Raw genomic sequence first — 21,377 nt, 5'->3', positions numbered from 1 at the left:
TAGCTGGGCAATTTTTTCCTGCGTATTTTACTACTTAATTGATCTTTGTTGGCTGCCCACAATAGAATATACTAAACTTAAGTCATAAAATGGTTGAAATTGAGAAAAAGTGGTAAGCGTGTTTTAGCAATTGTAGTTGACAGCTGTAAAAATCAGATCTTGATAATGTTCTCTCATTCACCCTATTACTTGGATCAGTTGGTTAAAGCTGTTAATGATCCTCTTGGATCAATGTCTTTTGCTTGTAGCTAAAATTTACTGCATTGGTGGATTAGTACAGATGTTTTCATAGATAGCTCTGCATCATTCCACCAGATTGCTGTCGGCATCAAATTTGCTTCCATTCATCACTAACGAAGCAAAGAAAAAGATAATCAGCATCTCCTATCTTAACATTAACTATCGAACTCGGGGTAACACTTTCATTGTTGTCAATTTGCAGCCTTCAGCCATGGCTTCCTCAGTAAATTGCCCTGAGAATTTCCTCTAGAAATAGATTCAATGATATATTTTGACTATAAAGGGAAAGACCACAGAAATAGCAAACTGTACAAAACAATGCATACACTAAAGAGCAGTAGATAGAACTGTTCCATTAGGACAGTTATAGGACAAATCTGCTGCCACCCATGGAGCTGTCATAATAGATAAGTCAGCAATGGCTACTGCTGTTAGGGAAGATGTTTGTTTATTACCCCAGTAGCATTAGAAAGACCTTTATTTTGCCCTAACTTTCCAACCCATCTCAGCTATCTTCACCCTTACCTGCCAGAAGTGAACCATTTATTCTTGGCCACTAATACTCCCTAAATTGCCAGAAGATCATGGGCCAGAAAGGGAAGATTTGTATTTTTAACCTGAAGGATTGTTTAACCAAAACTCTGTTTTTGCTTCTGAAAAAGCAGGTTTGCTGGCACATACAACAAATGAAATAGAAGTAACTGAATAAATTATGGTTTGTTTTGAAAGAGCAGCAGCAGCAGAAGCTCTGACTGTTTCTAATGAGAATACATATATAAAGCAAACTGGAAATACACTGTCTTAAGATGCTGGACAAATCTACACGGCACCTCTTTCTAGACAGTTAATTATGAGACTGCATTTCATCCCTAGAGTGGTGGAATTGAACCTCGCTTTAAGAAAGCTCTTGATTCAAGACATTCTTCGTCCCTTCCTGCAGTGCATTTTTGGCATACTAACCTCACTAGCTGTGACAGACTCACCAGAAAGGTCTTCAGCTGTTAAACAGGTACTGGTGTGAGGAACCTCTCCCGTCTAGAAGTTGCATGTTTAGCTGTTTTATCATTTAAATTTAATGGAGAAACTTCTTCAGCTCTCCCTGTATAAGCTATCTTCTCTCTTAAAAACTTCCACAGGAGTCATTACAGTAGGCTGGCTCCATGCCATGCTGTCATTAAATGCTACACTCTATAGAGATGTTACAGTTAAAGGATTTTTTAATTTACTACATACAACCTCAATTAGGATTTTGCATTTAGTGGCACTTATGCACTTGCAATTGTGCCTTTCAGTGGTGTTGCTCCTTTCTTATCGAAAAAGCACCTGTGCACTTAGGGGGCTTTGTTTGTTGTAATGCCAATGGTCCTCGAATTCTTTAACAGGTCTGAAAAAAAACATCAAATATTAGGAAATTGGGGGACAAAATTTCTAACGTCTTAGTTTGCTACCAATATTAGCATACTCTTTTTTCTTTGAATTTTGTTCTTTCTAGGCAAAATAACAAAGAAATTAAACACCCTAATAATAAATTACACTGTACTGAAGTAAGATCTCAGCACTTATGAGCACAGTGGATGTGGGCTAGGTTAGTTCAAACATTATGCATTATTCTGTCCTACTGATATCAATATTTCACAGTTTTGTTCACTGAAGGAGTTTAAATCTATTTTGTAAATACCAAAAACCAAACCTTCCTGTGAGGCCAGCTGTTATTAGCTGTGTGTTATTCGCTGTGTTGTTATTAGCTACAAATAAGAAACAGGAAGCTCAAACAAACAAACAGAAGGTAACATTGAGAAATATACGACAGCATAAGATCAGGCCTTTCTTTTTGCCAGTTTCCCCACTCTCTTAGGTCACAATATCATCATGATAGTGTTTCACCTGAAACAATTTCCTAGGGAAAAAGTTTCCACACAAATATGTGCCTACATTTCATAATCATCATCATGACATTATTTTGGTAAGAGAATGATACATGTGGCCAATACATCAAACAAATAACATTGAGTTCCTGAGATCCTACTGATGGTGTTCAGCACCTACCTAGATCCTGCATCCAGTTAGCATATTACAGTTCACAGAAAGCAGAAGAAGAAAGATACAGTTCTGCTGCAAAATCAAAGGTCTAGGGAATTGTTCTTTTTTGCACATGAGCTAATTAGCACTGGACTGTGTATTGCCATGCATAAACATGCATAAAGTGACTTCTTGTCTTTGTACTGCAGGTACCTTAAAAGCCTTTGAGATTGGCCAGGTCTTTGCAGAACTATGTATAAGAGTCACCAAAGAGTAAAATAAAGCTCAATAGTACTATTTCGTTTCTACTCTGTTCAAAAGGACTTATGGCTATGACAACTAATTTAACTAAGGATGAAGTGAAATAAGAAGCCAGGCATATTTATGAGGGGTTAACAACCCACCCAGCAGGTGTCACAAGAAGAGCTCTCTTGTTTTTCAGACCTTTCTGGGACTGGTCATAGAAAATGTGATGTTAGCACACGTATTTTCTTTTCAAGGTCAGGATTAATTTTTCATCACTACTTTTAAGAAGACAATTGGTGTAACTTATAAACATTGAGGAGATGTCTGGCATGTGTTTGTAATATTAGAAAAAAGAAAGTGGTGCTTTGTGTCACATTAGCAAACCGATCTCCTTTTTCTATGGCTAAATTATACTTTATATCACTCATTTTCTTCCTCAAGTACATAGTTATTAGTTGCATAGCTGGTGAAATTATGCTTTAGTAGCGTACTTTTGACTGTGGTGACACAACCTGCTATTTCAATAGCTCAGTGCACAGGGAAGTTAATAGCCCTTTGGCTGTCATGTGTCTCCTAGCAGGTTGCTACCAAACATTTCACATCCACAGAAGTTTAATCTGACCTTTTCTAACTCAGGGCTTTGGTTCTGTGAAGGGGAAGCTTTATTTTGTCTTTATACAGTAGAGTGTACACTAGAGTGTAGCTTCCCACTATTTTAATTTCTAAATATTGTAACATTTACAGTCTGTAGTAGAAAAACTTCCCTAGTTTCTTAGTAAAAATAATTTTATCTATTTCTAAAAAGCTTTTATGGTAAAGCTGGACAGGCAAGAGTTCTGGTACCCATTTGGAAAAAAAAAAGTCCTATTCTGAGTATTCTAAAAAAATAATAATAATTCAAATGACATTCAGCCACAAACTGATGTGTAAAAACCTGCTACTGTCAGAACCAAAATGTGATGTGACATTAAAGTTTCCTTTCAGGATGACAGAGTGCCCATTGCTTTGGTTCCTGGGTGTTCTGATAGGGCATAAGGTTCAAATCCTGCTCCTATTGAAGTCAATGACAAAACTTCCATTGACTTCAGCGGTGCAGGATCAGACCCTAAGCAACACAGCTAACACCTGCTTTCTTGCTTTCTCTCTTATCTTTCAGTGAAAAATATTAAAAGATATTAGACCTAAATATTAGAAAAAAATATTACCAATTGGCTATTTTACTAGTTGTTTTTTCTTATAAAACATACTGCTTGTCATTTCAAATTTATATTTATATATATATATACTCTGTATAGGTATATAACATATTATCAAAACTATCAAATATCATATATGCCATACCCTATTTTATCCTATATATATGACTACTGCTTTGTGAAAATCCTAAAAAAATTTAACATTTAGCAATCTTACAATAATGCCTCACCTAACAATTCTACAGTATCCCTATAACCTTGTGGATTTCACTACATTAAATATGACATGACACAATCAGTGAATGAACTAACTGCTTTCCCTGATCTGATAGTATTTGCTATACAGAGACCAGAATCCTTACCAAATTTTTATCCATCGGTTTAATTCAGGCATAAATTCATTTACCACCTCCTGTCACAATATCTGTTATAGTAGTCCAAGGTAATGTGACTGCAGACCAGTAGGCAGTCTTAGCTCCACAAAACTAGACCAATCCATTTTTTAAATGTACTGAAAAGACATATAAAAAAACCTGGAATAATAATAACTACCACATGTAATTAATTTCTACTCTATTTTTACCCTTTTCATTTGGTGGTCATGGAGTCCAGAACACTTACAGAATTATGCTGCCTGCCTACTGGTCTAGAAAGAAGGATCAAAATATATCTTAAGCATTATTAATAATGAGCACTAACATCTTTCTAGGTCCCATTAAATAAACCAAGCAAAATGGTAACCAAAAGATCAGCTATCATAACATATATGTTTCTAAAAACCACAGCTTAATGAAAGCAATTAGGAAATACTAATTTTGAAAAGTAACTTTATATATAAAATAATTCTCACAGATCAAAGTGTACGTTTGGTAAAAAAGAAAAGCAAAGCATTATTTTTATAATCAGAATTCTTTTTACATGAAGAATTGTTTTTAAATATATTTGCAGATGATGTAGCCATATCAATGTGGGAAAACTGACCTACGGTGGAAGGCTAGAAGATGAAGTATAGCTCAAAAAATAAAGCAGGAAATGTCACATGAAACCTGAAGCTGAAGGAAGTCCATTGAAATGGGAAAACATAGAAGCAATGTTCAGTTGAACACTGAAGCTGTTTGTAATAAGCTGTCATGTATCACCAGAAGTGAACATTGGATAGAAGACGTAGGTGAAGGTAGATTAAAACAACTTGGTGGCAGAATGGGAAGACACCAAAGCGGTTTGGGGAAAGAAGTGAGAATAGGACTAGAGTGGTGAGGTCAGAGCGACGGGGAAAGCCACAGGCATAAATCTTCTTGATTGCTGCCTCTGCTGGGGGACAGGTCATTGCTGAAGAAAAGTCAGGCTTAAGTGAGACTGACAGGGAACAGGAAACAAATAGATGGTCAATAGTGCAGAGACTATGAAAGAGGAGGCTTTAAAAAATGAGTAGAGATAATTGAGAGCTGGGGAAACTGCGAAGAGAAGCAAATAAGAGAAAAAATGATGAGCAGCAACAACGAAGGAGAATGTAGAATAGGGGGGAACGCAAAGTGTCTCCTCTGTATAGAAAGACTTCAGAAGTACCTAAGAAAGGCAGAACCCATCACACAGCTTTACAAAAGGGATGGCTTGTTTTCTTCATGCATTCAATAATTGCTTCTTGCTGTGTAAATCAATGGTACTGCTGCTAAGAGTCATGACTTTATAGCATGCAATTTTCTTTTTTGTCCAAGTTGCTGGGATAATACAACTTTGAAAAAAATTCAGTTCCCCCTTTTTATTTTTTTTAAATTGTGAATTGTGGGATCTGGTTTTATGTAAGAAAAATTGAACTCTAAGATGGAAAAAAAAAAGGAAAAGTAAATCAACATATACAAAATAACTTGCTATTAAAAAATGTTTTTCAAGAGTAAGCCTTGAATATGGAACTGAATCAGGGTTTCTAACCACTTCAAGTTGTCAGCATTAAGTGCATCAGAAGGCACACCATGACCTAAGAGTGCTGTGGGTCACCTTTCTCTTGCTGTGAAGAAGCAGCGACCGTTAGTAAGTGCTCCCTGCATAAGAACAGAGAGTACTTTTAGGAACAGGTATTGGCATTACATTTTTACTTTTGTTTGTCATGTTTGGTTACAGTAATAAGACATGATGAGTGTCCCGATGGATATGACTTTTTCTTTTCATTGACTGTAAAGACAACTCAAACTGGCTCAGGACAGATACTTAAATTTTCTCAAACCGTGATAAATGTTGGGATTCATCCAACCTATCTTAAGCTTTCTCACAGTCAGGCTAGGTTGGGTGAATATCACCCTTTTTCAGAGATCAGTCCATTGGCCATTCACATAAATTCCAGAGGAAAGGATGTAGAAAAGAATTTTTAAAAACACATTATCTTTACAAAGGTGTCAACATAAAAATTATACGTTTTTTATTGAAACAGGTATTTTTTAAAGGTTTAAAAGTGCATAAATGCCAAAATCTGACAAATAATCATCTGCTGTGAAACCCACTTGATTCCATTAGCCTTTCGAGTGTTGTATGGAAAAAATGTAAAATTTGGAAAAGAATTTGAGGAATCAAAAAGGACTACCAGTGCCACCAAAAGGTGATTTAATTAAGAAACTGGAAAATTTTACCTTCGGTAAACAACCATTCAATAAGCTTGCAAAGGTAGTGTTTGTGAGCTGTTTGCCAGCTGCAGCTCTTCAGTGCATTCACCTATTGTAACTGGGGCTTAGTCACATTTAAATCTGAATTCTACAAGGATGCAGGGGTTCACATAGATCAGCTTGCAATACTGGGATGACATCCTGTATTCTTTATATGATGTTGGATAGGCAAGATATGAAACAAGATGGTTTACTCCTGGGGGACTTAGTGCACTTAATCTTTTACCTCTGATTCCGTCTCAGTTCTTTCATGCCTTTGTCACAAAACAAAACAAAGCAAAACAAAAAGCCTCATAGTTCTTGGCTACAACATAAAAAATATGCCATATGACAACTGATAGCCCAGTCTCAAAGTCTTTTTAACACAAAGAATGAATAGCGATGTGTCATATGTATATATGTGAGCACTGAAATGCTACCTACCCACTTGCAGACATTTTATTGTGTCATTTCCACAAATATAAATAGTTTTTTATCAACCACCTGGTTCTTTTCTGTGAAATGCTCTCTTTGTCTTATCAGAAGCTTGTTATGTGTGGGTGAAGAAACACTGAATATATTCCATAACCCCATTCTTTTATCAATAATTTCCTGTTATCATTACACAATGATTTGAATTTTGTGAATATGGCCACAATGGATCAATTCAATTAAACCAAACCTACAAAGGGAAAATCTCACTGCAAGCCTCTGTGCAACTGGTGAACCTAGTAATTATATATAGCCACCTATTGTGCTAGCATAATAACATGTGAAGAAGGTTTAGTTAGACACATTTACACACATAAAAAGCAATATGGGCATAGAAAAAGTCATTTTTGCCAAAAGTATAGAACAGTCACACAGTAACAAATGAGAGCCGCATGAATCCTAGTTTACTTGGCTATAAATAAATCCAACATTTTCTTTCTCTCCATGGTAAAATAAAATAGGAGTACAGAAGCATAACAGTCTCCTTTGAGCAACCAGTCTCTTTCTGTTCAATTATAGTCATCAATCTGTTCCACCTAAAATATTTTCCTCCTTGAGAAACCAAAGAAATCAGCATTAGGATCCAAAACATGCTGTTGCAAAAATAATGTAAAAGAGGTCTTTCCTTTTGGTGAATGAGTTTGTTCTGAGAGACTGCATTTTCTTTAACATGAATTTTGTAATTCATGGTGAAAAAAATGCTGCATTTAGATGACACTTTTAATCAAAAAATCTTGAAGATCTGGTTAGGAAAGGTAAGGGTTACCTCCATTTTACAGAGAGAGATAACTGCAACAAAGAGAGCTTAAAGCCTTTTTTTTTTTTTTTTTCCTCCCCAAATCTGTTTCCTATGTATATTCCTTTTATATGCCCAACTGGAAGCCTTTAAATCCTGATATTCTGAAGTGCTAAACAGACAAAGCTTCAGTAGTAGAAGTACCCTTTCTCTCAACAATGACAGTGTCAGATTCTGTAGCACTGGGAAATGCTCACCTGTGCATAATCCCACACCAAACTGGAGAGCAGGGAAGGAACAGACTGGTCTCCTGTTTCCTGCTGCATCCACTTACAAAACTTATGTATAATGAATTGTTTTGGGGGTAACACAACAAACTTATGATTAAGGCTTTTTTATCCTCCGGAGATTTGTTACTTGCCACCACGTTGCACTCTCTCTTCCTTTACCCTGTGTGCCATCGAACCACCAAAGCACATAAAGTCGAGTCAATTTGATGTAGCTAAATAGGAAAAAGACCAAACCCTCTTCTTCGTGTGGCAGTTTTGTACAGACATCTACAGAGAGCAGAAAATTATCCACCTTTGCACGTTTGACGAATTATAGAGTATTATTTTAAAGATGAAAAATCAAGTTGCTAAAATAGTAAAATCTCTGCTGCAAAAACAGTTTCAGGGTAAGTTCTCTGTGCTCAAAATCTCATCAGAAACTCCAAGAACTGAACGAGCACAGAGACCAATCCTTTCAGTCACGGGGATGGTTCCAAAATAATATAAAATGTGCATTTGGTATCCAGGAAAGCACTATGGGGAAATTAAATATCTCATAAATATTCCAGTCTAACTTTAACAACTATATAAACCATTCTAGGTTTGGGGGAGGGAGGGAAGGTTTTGAAGTAAACTTCTTGGGTTTTGTCTTTTTTTTTTTTTTTAGATTACCATTTCTAAAGTGCAAAATAATTACAGTTTTTCCTACATTGATTGCCCTTGTACAGTGAGTTTGTCCTCAGTTCAAAGCATTACTATAGGGGTTCATTTCTACAGCACAAAAAAAAGAATAGCTTGATCACAATACTTAAAATTTGCTCCAAAATGTAAGTATGAAGTATCCTTTAAAATATTGGTTAGCTGTTCTTACTGCAAGCATCAGTTATTCACATATTTTCTTTTAAGGTATTTCTTCGGAAGCCAGATCTTGCAATTAATGTGCAGTTTAAGATCTTTTGTTCAATGAACAAAAGGTTAGTTTTACTATCCTCTCTTAAAGCCCACAGTGCACTATTGCAGATTCAGAGGCCTATAATTTTTATCAGCAAGCAACTCGTCATTTCAGAAACCTAAATCAGAGAATTCTTTTTTTTCACTCAGCATGCAGACAACTAACGCCCTTGTTTCCCCTGGGGCGATATGCTAGTTTGATTTTATTTTCCCTGACATTTCACCTGTCAGATTATGATAAGTAGAAGAAACAAAGAATAATCACCACATTCTCACTGAATCTCATAATCAAATATCTGGAAATATAAGATAAATTAGAAACGTTATCCTGAGGGAATATATTAACACTGAAAACACCATCAGATATCCAAATCATCTTCCAGTGACCTAGGACTCCCATACAGGTTTAAAAAAATCAGAAAGGAAGCCTGCATAGGGGGGCGATATGCTAGTTTGATTTTATTTTCCCTGACATTTCACCTGTCAGATTATGATAAGTAGAAGAAACAAAGAATAATCACCACATTCTCACTGAATCTCATAATCAAATATCTGGAAATATAAGATAAATTAGAAACGTTATCCTGAGGGAATATATTAACACTGAAAACACCATCAGATATCCAAATCATCTTCCAGTGACCTAGGACTCCCATACAGGTTTAAAAAAATCAGAAAGGAAGCCTGCATAGGACTATCACATCTACTTTTTTTTTTTTTTTCCCCTTTAAATGCTAGGGAATGACCTACAATGACGTAAGAAGAAAAAAAAAATGCAGAGTTAAGAAAATCTATTAAATAATAAAGCTGTATGTCTTCTTTAAGTCTTTCATGAATGCTTTCTGAAAGCAATCCTGAGGCCAAGAAACAGGACGGGTTATCATGAAATAGTATAAGCTCAAATTAACTAGTTGGCGAGGTGAAAAGATTAATGAGCCAGAACACACCAAACACGCTCCTGATTTACTGCATCTGTAGTTTGCATGTTCCCAATTTCTCTCAGTCCCCCAGTGTTGAGATCCATAAGCGATGAAAACTTACCTGCTTGCCCGGTGGTAATACTGACAGCTGCGAAAAGCCTCTGGGAGCGGCTCAAGTCAGAAACCCCATTCACAGCTTCAACTTCAAACGTGTAGTTAGCGTGAGCTAGCAGGTCCATGACAGTGACATAGTTATCTACTAATCCAGTTTGCTGGGGCATATATCCAATGTTACTCCCACAGGGAACGCACTCGCCCTGCTCCCAGCTGCACCTCTTGCACAAAATGCGGTAGGTCACATCGTTTCTTCCCCCGTTGTCAGCAGGAGGACTCCACTCCAAACTCACGGTAGTCTGGTTGATGTTGAAAATGAGGTTCTGTGGTGCAGATGGAGGTCCTATGTAACACACAAAAAAGTTCAGGGTAATTGCACAGAACCACAGTGGGCTGTGTAGCTTTTTAACTGCAGAGCCAGAAAATAGTTGAAGCATTTTTCTTCACATAAACATTTCATTGTTTTTAGTACAAGCTGCATAAAAGCTTCCTTGAACTCACTTGGCAAGGGCTTTATTTATTTTCCATTAAGGCATCAGAATAACAATTGTCTGTATATTTACTGCAACTGACTTTAGCCGTTTCTCTTCTGTGCAATTAAAAAGATTGGTTAATGTACCTTAAAGGTTGTCTTTTATAGTTTTCCCAAGCATGGGATTTGTTTGTCTCTTCTAAGCACACTGCAGCAACTGCAGTTAGTCCTTTGTTATCAGCTCTGATATGATTTAGAGACATTTGGTACTGCTTTGGATTTAGGAGGCTTCCACTATTTGAGCCAAACTGTGTAGCCCAGTCTATTTGGAGTTAGAGGGTTAAGACAGATCCAATTACAGTTCAATCAAAGCTCAGATCCGCAAAGGTTACTTTTCATTTTTCATGTTGCTCATTTTGGTATTTTATCGCATAAAGCACATTCTCTGCAACAATTTTACAGCCATGGGAAGACTATGGCTGTATTCTATCTATTACAATGAATTACACACTTACCCAACAAGCAATATTTTCCAACATTATATTAAGCAAATACAAAAATTATATTTATGCTGATTCTATATTCACTGTCAACTTTTTCCCCCGTGCCTTTCAATTTCATTTACTGTTGTAAATGTACTTTTCAAATACAGGGAAAGCCAACCGAAACTACTAGCTACAAGTGGCTGCACCTGGTTGGTTAAGCAACGTCCTTTACGATTAAATTCATGACTGACTCACTTGTGCATGCGACATATGGTGGATCAGAAGGTGCTCTATAATAGCTATCTTCACAATCGCATCTTGAGGATCCTTCCTTGTCAGAGAAGCTGTGAGTAGGGCAGCGGGAGCACTGCAGATCTTGTGAGGAGGATTTGTAGAACCCACGGCCACAAGCTAAAGGCAGAACAAAATAAATTAAGGTTTAGATTGGCATTGACTATTAATCTGAACTTTTTCGTCCCTGTCACGTGAGGTACACATTCCTGTAAACATCTAAACTACCCATTCTGTTACGCTGGAGCAAGATATTATGCTCACAATTTCTTTTTCTTCAGTTGATGCCGTTAATGGTTTTGTGGCATTTTTATGAGTTCAAGTATGCAGTACAAATACCTCAGCAGTTGGCAGCACAATATTTTAACACAGAGGGCCACAGAAATATAACAAGCATCTGTTTTTCACCAAAGAAGAGTACAATAATGGTGTGAAACAGCTGGGTGCCTGCAATAAGCCTAAACAAGGGGAAAACAGCCTGGAGAAGCTCTGCTCTAAGGCCACTGAAGTGTTTCTGGTATCCGAACTGCTGATTTGGATTTAATGGAGTAAAAGTTACTCTTCCTTGATCTGAAAACCCCAAAGAAGTTGTAATCCATTGCTGAACTCTGATCTTGAGGAAAGATTGAGGTGTGAACATGCCTGTTGGACAGACGACGCTGGTAGGAACAAGCAGAAAGAGGAGGGCAGACTGCGTTAACTTCACGATCGGTTTTTCCAGTTTCACAGAGACAACGAGGCTGAAACGGATTTACTAAAACTTTCAAGGGAAATTTAAAAGGTAGACAGTTGGAAACATACATAGAAGATCACTTCACACTTTGGTTTGCCTGCTGTGAACATACGGAAGTAAAAAATATGTTGTGTTCCACAACTGATGTTTAGAAAATACTTCTTTCAGATACTGCCAGTTCCCAAAGCAGAAACACCCCTAAAGCACACCCGTAATGATTCTACAAGCAGAGAACTGCAACCTAGAGAGCCAGCTTAAGAGTGGATAAACTATGGAAGCTGAAGGGGACGAGGAAGAGGGAAGTGGGGATCAGACAAGGCTAAAACTGGAAACAGATTAAGACTCCATTTCAGCACTGAGGTTATGGGCAAACTTACAAACAGTCAACACGAGAAACAGAACACAAAAGTCCTCCAGAACTTTCCAATAAAGCAGGGGCTTTTTCAACCACATTATTTTATTCTGGTTTTTTCCAACCCTAACAGACAGTCTAACCTTCTTACGCCATCACCTGTATGCAAAGAAAAGGGGACAGCGGGTGAAACTTAGTATTGGGTATCAAAATATTAAAGCTAGTTAAATAGTCATTCTGAACTCAGACAGAGAGAATTTACTTTGGTTATATTCATATTTGCTTGGATATTTTCTCAGAACAGAAATGCAAAGTACCCAAAGACACTGATATTTGGAACAGTTATTTCAGTTGTCTGGAAAAGCAATGGTGGAAAGAGCATGAAAACAATGAGCTTTATCCAAATCCCACCAAAGTCAATGAAGAGTATCTGACTTTAATAGCCATTGCACTGAACCTACAGTGTAGCTACGGTGACATGACTCTTATTAATCTGATGAATTTTCTGCATCTGAGAGAATAAAATGGTGATAATACTTAAGATAACAGTAGATGAAAGTTGATTCCTTAGGTAAATCAACAATGGATCATACCAGTATAAAATGATAGGAAATTCTGGCTCGCTCTCTGTTACTCGATCAATATACTAACTTTCTGAAGAAAAATATGCCTAAAGGACAGAAATCACCATAACATTTAGAGTTTGTCATGCTGAAAAAAACAGTGGATGAAAGCTAAATTACCTGGCAGAGAAAATTAGCAGGCAAAGCATGTATCCTTTGATTTTGACAAAGGGGCACAAGTTTGCATTAGTAGAAAATCTAGTCGTGCTTGTAAAACATGCTATAGTTTGATTCTACCACAGTCACTGTATACATGCTGTTTAGAAAAGACGACAGAAAGAATTTTGGAGAAACACTTCGGATAAACATGACCCATGAATTCATAGTTGTGGCAAATTTAACTCAGAATTGTCCTTTTACACCTTCATTCAAGATTGTTCCAGAATTTCCTGGCCAAAGACAAGGAGCACAAAAGCTGAACTGATTTGTATGCGTGTACCTTAAGACATATATTTAAACTCCTGTCTGCTCTTTCAGTACTCGCAATTGAAATGTGGCTAAAATTACCAAATAATAGTTTCCTGCCTTTCTTAAATAGTCATGTTCCTCTCACACCGAGCAAAACACTGGACAAATACAGCAGGTCTTCCAGCGTGCAGCCCTCTGCAAAGCAAAGAGCAGCTTAAAAGGCAAAGATCCCTACTGTGTTTCCAGTCTGTCCTTCTCAGCAGGGAACATTACACAGCAAAGATGCAGAGGGTAAAACAGAGATTTCAGACAGAAATAACAAAACGTAAACAGAAAACCCCTTTTCACTTTTTTTTTTCCTGATGACTTGATCAAGACATTTATATGCTTAGTCACTTACTATTTAAAGTAAGTGTGCATTTCTTATTAGAGTTCAAAGGATCTGAGTGTCTGTGACTAGTTTACATGACTGAAAGCCATTTATTCTCCTGCACAGCGGACCACAGGCGGCAGGTTCAGGCACTTGTACTCTGCTACAATTCCATTAGCCTTTTTTCCAATAAGAGGCTTGTGACGCCATTTAATAACCACCCCTTCAACTCATACACCCCATAAATATAAGGGACAGAGTACTCCAGCATTGAATATTTTAACAGTATGAAAATAGTGCTTTAAAAAAGATTTTTAAAAACTTCGTAGCTCCTTAGAAAGGAAGGCAGGCATGGGTACATGGCCTAATTGGAAGTACTCATTGGAGGAATTCAATTATTTCCCCATTTTTCTTCATACATTTAAATTTGTCACAAAAATCTTTTTTTTTTAAAGCCTGGCAGTGGAATACGTCTAGTGCTAAAAAATTGGGGAGTTATGAATCTTTTTTCTGTTTTTAACATATATCATTGTCCTTGCCAAGAAACTTACAACTGAAAACTGTACCAAGACAGGGTGTTGGATGGACCACTTATGAAGGTGTGATAACTTGCCAGTGAGCTATTACAGATCACAGATGGGAAAGAACCGTTCAAAAATACTTTTTTGACTCCTTTTTTTGGTCCCTTTTGTCCTATCTTGCCAAATTGCCATGGTGATTTTTTTAATATTACAAGCAATTTAAATGCATTGTTTTGTTCTACACTGTTTTAAATCAATCTATTTTGATCTAATTTAGTTCTTTATGTAATATTTTTAAGATTACAGGGACAGTTGGTATAAAATCCCCACTGCCACTGCCTCCATAAGCGACATTAAAAAAAATGCAAAAAACAAAAACATATTAGTCAAACATTACTTGGAGCTCTGCACGTGCAGATCTAAAGGTAAATACAGGTACTGTTCTACAGAAGTATTTCAAGGCAAAGCTTGAAGCAAGTCGAATTGCATTTGGTCACATCCATTTTAATATTTCAATTCACTAGTGCAGGAAAACACTCATCAGCAGCACTTCTTCCCTATAAAGGGGGCTTATACTGTAAATCAAGGTACAGAACTCAAGCAAGGATGGGAGATATGCAGAAGGGTATAACCGGCAAGGCAGCACCCTGATGCTGTAGCCATAATGTTCGTTATTGTTGATCTGAGTAAAATGTGAACTCATTTGATCTTCCTCAAGTATGTTAATACCCAGGAGTACTTTTGCTACTTGAAGGGCTTCTGGGGTACTAGAAAAGACAGGGGGGTGGGGGAAAGGGAAGAAAGCCAGCACAAAATAAATTTACTTCCATTCACTGTGGTGTGTCATTTACAGCTGCTAATTTAATAGAACAGCTCTACCCAGATGAAGCTCCTATTTTGTTCAAACAGCTGCTCCGAGGTCTTATACGTTCCAGAAAAAGGTTTCAAACCAAGAGCAGTCAACTTTACTGACAGCACAAAGACACAGCAAAACACCAACCAACCTAACCTAAAGCAGCCTTGAAATAACACAAAAATTTGTTACTAATTCTTCCTCCACATACTACAAAATCAACAATAAATACAGAACAAAGCTATGCTTCAGCCAAGGCACAATTCTTTGCTTAATATCTTAGCCTCTGTTGGGGACTGACCACCAGTGACCCTCCAGGGCCACCCAGCACTGCGGATTTGTTTACTTGTCTGCGACAGCCGTGGCTGCCTCTCAGAGAAAATCTTCCCACCTCCTCTGCAAAGCAAAGAGTTTTCTCTTGTTGGGAAGCTGGCAGAGTTCCACCGTGAAATACAAAGACGATGTGAACAGCCCTGGGATGAGAGAGTCTCCTTACGCTGTGGAGCTGCAGTTTGAAACTGAGCAGGGCATTGTCGTTTCATATTTAAACTTCCTTGACTGGAAGCCCTAGATAAAGAGGTACACTCTTCTGTCTGCATACGATGAAAGACCCCGCTGAAGATGACACTAGCAGTCTTTTTTGGCTTGGACTAAGTTGCTTTCTTCTTGTACATCCAGCAGCATTCAGCCATGACAAGGAGGTACCGTGATGGTAGGGTCTGGTACAAGGCTGGGCAAGGTTGTGGCATCAGGGCATGGTACTCACTGGAATACAAGTTTAACACATGCCCACTGCAATCAGTGCAGTCACAAACATTTGGAGCCAATGTCCTTGGTATCACTTAAGGGCCTATAAAAATACAGTAAACAGTGGAATATTGCAAAGCCACAAGTAAATAATGAGGAATTAACACACGCCACTGAGAGCTATGGTGCCACATTTGTGGCACAACAAGGCATTAGCAGTTGTAACTGGAGATGCTGACTGCAGCTTATATAGAAAAATAGCAGCTTCTCTGCTGTGAGCTCATCACATGCCTTAGTGGCCTGGTAGGGATCAAATAAAGTATATTTTTCTTTTCATATTTACAAAAAAAAAATTTCCAAGAAACTCTGGAAGGGGGGAAAGAAGGCAGATGTAGGGAGCAGCAAACAGCAGTCTGGAGTCCTACTTGTGGGACAGGAAAAAGGAAAAAAAAGGGACATGTTAAGCACTGTTCATTTTTATGTAACCTTTTCACTATAAATACCATGGATATTCAGTTTGCTTCTAGGAGAGCAAGGGAACTTAAGCCGGGAGGGATGATGGAAATACGGTAAGGGCTATGAGTGACATGTGTAACAACTGATGTTTATATAACCAAAGGAGAAAGAGTAAACAGTTGTAGGGCAGTGACACATTAATCAAGAAAATTATTTGCTGCTGCAATAATACAAACAAATTAAAAAGGAAATATCCATTTGTAGAAGTGCAAGGCTTCCGGGTGGCATATCAGCTTAAGGCTGAAAGGGCATGCAATTGTTTCAGCATGTTAGACACTTGATTGAACATGGCTTTTGACAATAATTTTTCAGTTTATATGAAAATAATGAAACATAATGACTTGCAAGGAGATGACTGCACTAATTACGGCTTGATCCTGTTATAAAAAGTAGAATGGTGTAAGAAGAGAAAAATAAAGATGATATACTGTGCCAGCAGAGACAGAGAGCTTGTGTGTTTACTCTGGTTTGCTCACCATTCCCTGAGTTTGTTGCCATGAGTAAGTTTTAGTGGCACACACGCCAGAGGTTCCTGCACACTGAAGAAGATGAAACTTCTGTTTTAAAATGCTTCAATTTGAAAAGTATTTGAAAATACTTTTTCAAAGTCAGCATCAAAGGATGGAAAGTAAGTTGACTATGTTAAAGTGATCCTCTATATTGTATTTTTTCCTACAGGCAGTGGCTAGAATTTGTTGTATGTGTGTGTGGACATGAGCCTCCTTTCTTGTGATTTGTTTTGCATTATCTTAATCAACTCCCTACCTTTCTACCCTCTCCCTCCCCCCCCAAAGCTGCAACCATTAAAGACAATTCAGCTAACCCGCTTTTCACAGAAATTATGTATACACAAGGAGTTTGTGCAGATGTTTCCTGGATGAAGTTATGCAGCTGCAAAGACTTTATTAATTATAAAATGCAAAATGGATTGTTCTGTAATTGAAACTCTCTGGGGCTCTGATACATTTGAAAATTAACATACATATATGTACGGTCAGGACATAGATGGATGCTGCTAGATTATTTATTACAGATGGATATTTTAGCTAATGCAGAAAAAAGGCTGTTCTTTCTCTACTGGAGCTTTCAAATACTTGCTTCATATTAATGTCTATGGTTCCATAAGTCAGGACTGAAAGCACAGCTTGCAGAAACAGTACTCCCACTGCTAGTGTTGCTGACCTCATCTACGATGGACAGGTCCAGAATCTTTATTTTAATCCTATTGACAATGCCTCAGTGGGAGTAATTATAACAGTCGGCCACAAATCCAGACCTCCTGTCACTGATGTATTAGGGTTTTTCACAACGAAAATGAGCAGCAGACAAGAAGGATGAAAACAACATGGGGTAGTGATTATAGCAAGATTTGTCAACCCCCTTCTGTATTAACCTGCTACAAACATATGACAATTTGGCATGGGAGACACCAGAAATACAAAATGTTTAATCTTCCACAGTATCAAAAGTAACATTTTGAAAATAATTTGGAGGGTGTTGTTCTCTTACGAGATACTTGGTTGGTAGATCACATCAGCCACAGGCCCTTTTTAGCCAATGTATGTGAAAAGTTTAGATAAACTGAAAGCAGACCATTATAAAATAATTCCCAAATGTGGATTTCAATGTGAAATATTAGACATAAGAAATCCAGTAACAAAAGGAGACTTTATAACCTCTGATCCCGTTTTCCAATAATTTGTGTATATTCAAGCCATGACTATGTTTGAAACTGTAAATTACTTTTATAGTGAGAGATGGCATCTGTTATGCCTTCTCTGGCACCTAATATATATTGTTTTATAAGGAGCTTAGACTGTAGTATTTTATTTGTCTAACTACTATGCAATGATAAATGTCTAGCTCAAAAAGATGTTTATTTTAGCTTGATTTTTAAACTGCAATAGCATCTAAAGATTATTCATGTTTCAACCAAGGAATTATGTTGTATGGTTTAGCCAGAGTAAACTCAAGACTCTTAATGGTGCCTCAGCTATAGTGTGAATGACATATCTAAATAGGGCTGTCCTGTGGCTGCATAACATCATCCACCGAATGTTTGCTGTTGCCTGTCAGGAATCTCTCAGACCTCGTATTCATTTCCTAAGCCTAATATGCCCTTGTTGTCCAAAGTCCTGCTAATGTCTTTTGAGAGTTGTTCACATACTGCTGTTCACACAAATAGATACCCAGAGACAGACAGCTTGCTAAGTAATAGTAACTTATTCTGATTTTTCCACCAAATGAAGCGAAATCTTTACCTCTCTACAAATCTGCTTTTAAAAAAACCCTGAGTATGTCATCATCTCTTTTTAACTTATCTAGTTGCAAAGAAACATGGCCACAAAGAAATATTCTGGTGTTTCTGTGGCTAATTTATACACAAGGAGAAGGTAACAAGGTTGAAGAACATATCCCACAAATCAAAGAATACCCAGTGTCACTATACTGTAACAGCAAAATTACTTTGAATATAATGATTCTCAATAAGTACAAAAGAGACTGCATTTAAATGGTAATTAAAGAAACTAGCATAGTCTGAGCAGAATTAATTAACCGGGTGAGTTAAAAGTTGTGCATTGAGGCTATGACATAATGCTTTTCTACATTTTCAGAGTTTGCAAGGACTTGGGCACATTCCTCTCACTGACTTTCTTGGGAACCACAAATATAAAGCAACCATGAAAATTCGGGGAAAATTAACACATGAGAAATACAAAGACACAAAAATGCAGACAGAAGCAACTCTATTACTGAACAAAGTCCAAAAGTGAAAGGTGGGTTAGAGAAATGAAAGGAGAAAAGATTTTCTGGCCTTCCTGTTCATTCTTTTCCTTTTTTTTTATATTTCTTTTTCCTTCTACTATGCTTTTCCCTCAAGAGTAGGTTTGCAAGGTGCTCAAATAGCTTCTGTGCAGAGTTGAGTGACAGCTGGACTGATTAGCCAGATTGGAAGCAAGCGCCCCATACTTTGCAGGACATGGTGTAGGTTTGTGACAAAGAAAAATGAATCCATGCCTGAAGTTTTGTCAGCAGGAGAAATTTTATCTGTCTTCTTCTGAATGTTTTCAACCAGTCAGAGAATTAATGGAAAAGTGCACTTGATTTGCTCATAGCTTCTGCATCTTTGGGTTCTGGGGTTTGTTTATTCCTCTTTTACTGACTTGGTAATACTTAATTATGAACTTTTGTTTTTAATTTTTACTAAAAAATCTGTTAAAACTACAGTTGCTAAAAAATCAGCAAATCTAAGATGACTAAGTAATGAATGCTATGAACATTATAATGTTCTGATAGAAAAGTTGTATGATTATCTAACTGAGCGAAATAACATCCCTTAGATGCATCAGCAGACAACAGACATTACTGCACTGAAAAGGAATTGCCTAGGCAAACTACAGTTTAAGTGGTGCTTTTTTTTCTAAACAGATAGATGAAAAAAATTAGGCTAAATTTGTCACATTCCTGTATTAATGTCTTTGTCTGGGGCATGTTTTTTTGGTGTTTGGTTGTTTGGGGGGTTTTTTTCCTAATAGCCATAAGAAAGAAAGAAAGAAAGAAACACTGGTAATGAAATTAATGCAATATATTGTTTTCATGAGCTTTTTCTTTAACTTTTTTGCTTCCCTGTTCTCGGGGTGTAGCTCACACAAATCAAGCACCAAAAAACTCTGTGTAGTCTACAGCATAGCTAGCTTCCCTTTCACAGTGTTGCCACTTCAATTATAAACTGGGCTTCCTGAGGTCACTAGAAACTTGGACAGTGGCAACGCTGTGACTCAACTCCTGTGACATCATACAGGTTTTGTACAGCCATACCTTGTCTGTCCATACACAAACTGACCCTTTAAGGTGTTTAATGCACATTCGGGCTTTGTGATGGCCAACATGCCTTAGGGAAGGTTTCCTCCTGTTTTCTACAGAGAATAAAATACATTTAAAAAGTTCCAAGCAGGAACAGAAATAACTTAATTCAGATGGGAGAGGGGTGTCGTGTATTTTGGGTGTACTTGTTTTCTAAATAAAAATGCAGTAAAATCCAATCACTGATAAATCTTTTGGAAAATATAACAATAATTTGAAAAAAAAAATCTTTGAATTTAAAGCTAATGAGATTCCCATGGTCTGCTTACCCGACCTTCCAATGGAGTAAAGGCTTTTGGGTTTAATGAAAAAAACCTTTAACCTTGAATATTGCATTCACTCTTGAGTCACTCACTACAAGATATTGAGGTGCTGGAGCGTGTCCAAAGAAGAATGGTGCTGGTGATGCATATGAAGCAAAACATCAAAGCTGGTGAAGGGTCTAGAGAACGTGAGTTGTCTAGTTATGAGGGGTGGCTGAGGGAACTGGGGCTGTTCAGTCTGGAGAAAAGGAGGCTCAGGGAAGACACTCTCTACCTGAAAGGTAGTACAGCTCTTGCCTGGAAGTATTGAGGTGCTGGAGCGTGTCCAAAGAAGAATGGTGCTGGTGATGCATATGAAGCAAAACATCAAAGCTGGTGAAGGGTCTAGAGAACGTGAGTTGTCTAGTTATGAGGGGTGGCTGAGGGAACTGGGGCTGTTCAGTCTGGAGAAAAGGAGGCTCAGGGAAGACACTCTCTACCTGAAAGGTAGTACAGCTCTTGCCTGGAAGGAGGTTGCAGAGAGGTGGGAGTCAGTCTCTTCTCCCAAGTAACAAGGGATAGGACAAGGGGAAATGGCCTCAAGTTGTGCTGAGGAGGGTTAGATTGGATATTAGGAAAAAAATTGTCACAGAAAGGGTTGTCAAGCGGTGGAACAGGCTGCCCAGGGAAGTGCTTGAGTCACCATCCCTGGAGGTATTTAAATGATGTGGTGTTTAGGGATATGGTTTAGTGGTGGACTTTGTAGTGTTAGGTGTACAGCTGGACTGGATGATTTTAAAGGTCTTTTCCAACCTAAATGATTCTATGATATTAAAGGTAGAAGTGTACAGTGGAATCTGAAATTACTGGCTGCTAGGCAGGCCCTATTATTTTTTCCACTTTTATTGATTTTTTTAAGGAACTCCATTATTTTAGAATGTTTTAGCCTCATTACCTCAAATCAAACAAACAAAAAAAGGCCATCTTACTCTAAATAGCAACCTCGCTACACTGCACCGCTGCAACACAACTACGAGACGATGACCTTTTATACAGAGCAGTGGATGTGTCCCCTGACATGAGC

At 37.6% G+C, this 21,377-nt stretch overlaps 1 protein-coding gene across 5 annotated transcripts in view; it reads right to left on the bottom strand.

The window, feature by feature from the left end:
* Nucleotides 1–21,377, bottom strand: part of EPHA7 (EPH receptor A7) — a 186,345-nt gene that overhangs the window by 99,645 nt on the left and 65,323 nt on the right. For all 5 annotated transcript variants that reach the window (XM_014964610.1, XM_014964613.1, XM_014964612.1 and 2 more), the window contains exons 4-5: nt 11,029–11,184; nt 9,824–10,159 (exon numbers count right to left, since the gene is read on the bottom strand). In XM_014964610.1, coding sequence (XP_014820096.1) covers nt 9,824–10,159; nt 11,029–11,184 — 492 coding nt within the window. The remainder of the gene's footprint in view (nt 1–9,823; nt 10,160–11,028; nt 11,185–21,377) is intronic.

Source organism: Calidris pugnax, unplaced genomic scaffold (assembly GCF_001431845.1).
Source record: "Calidris pugnax isolate Ruff unplaced genomic scaffold, ASM143184v1 scaffold219, whole genome shotgun sequence".
Taxonomy (NCBI): domain Eukaryota; kingdom Metazoa; phylum Chordata; class Aves; order Charadriiformes; family Scolopacidae; genus Calidris; species Calidris pugnax.
Note: the sequence above shows the minus strand (reverse complement) of the source record. Positions and strands in the feature narration are given on the sequence as shown.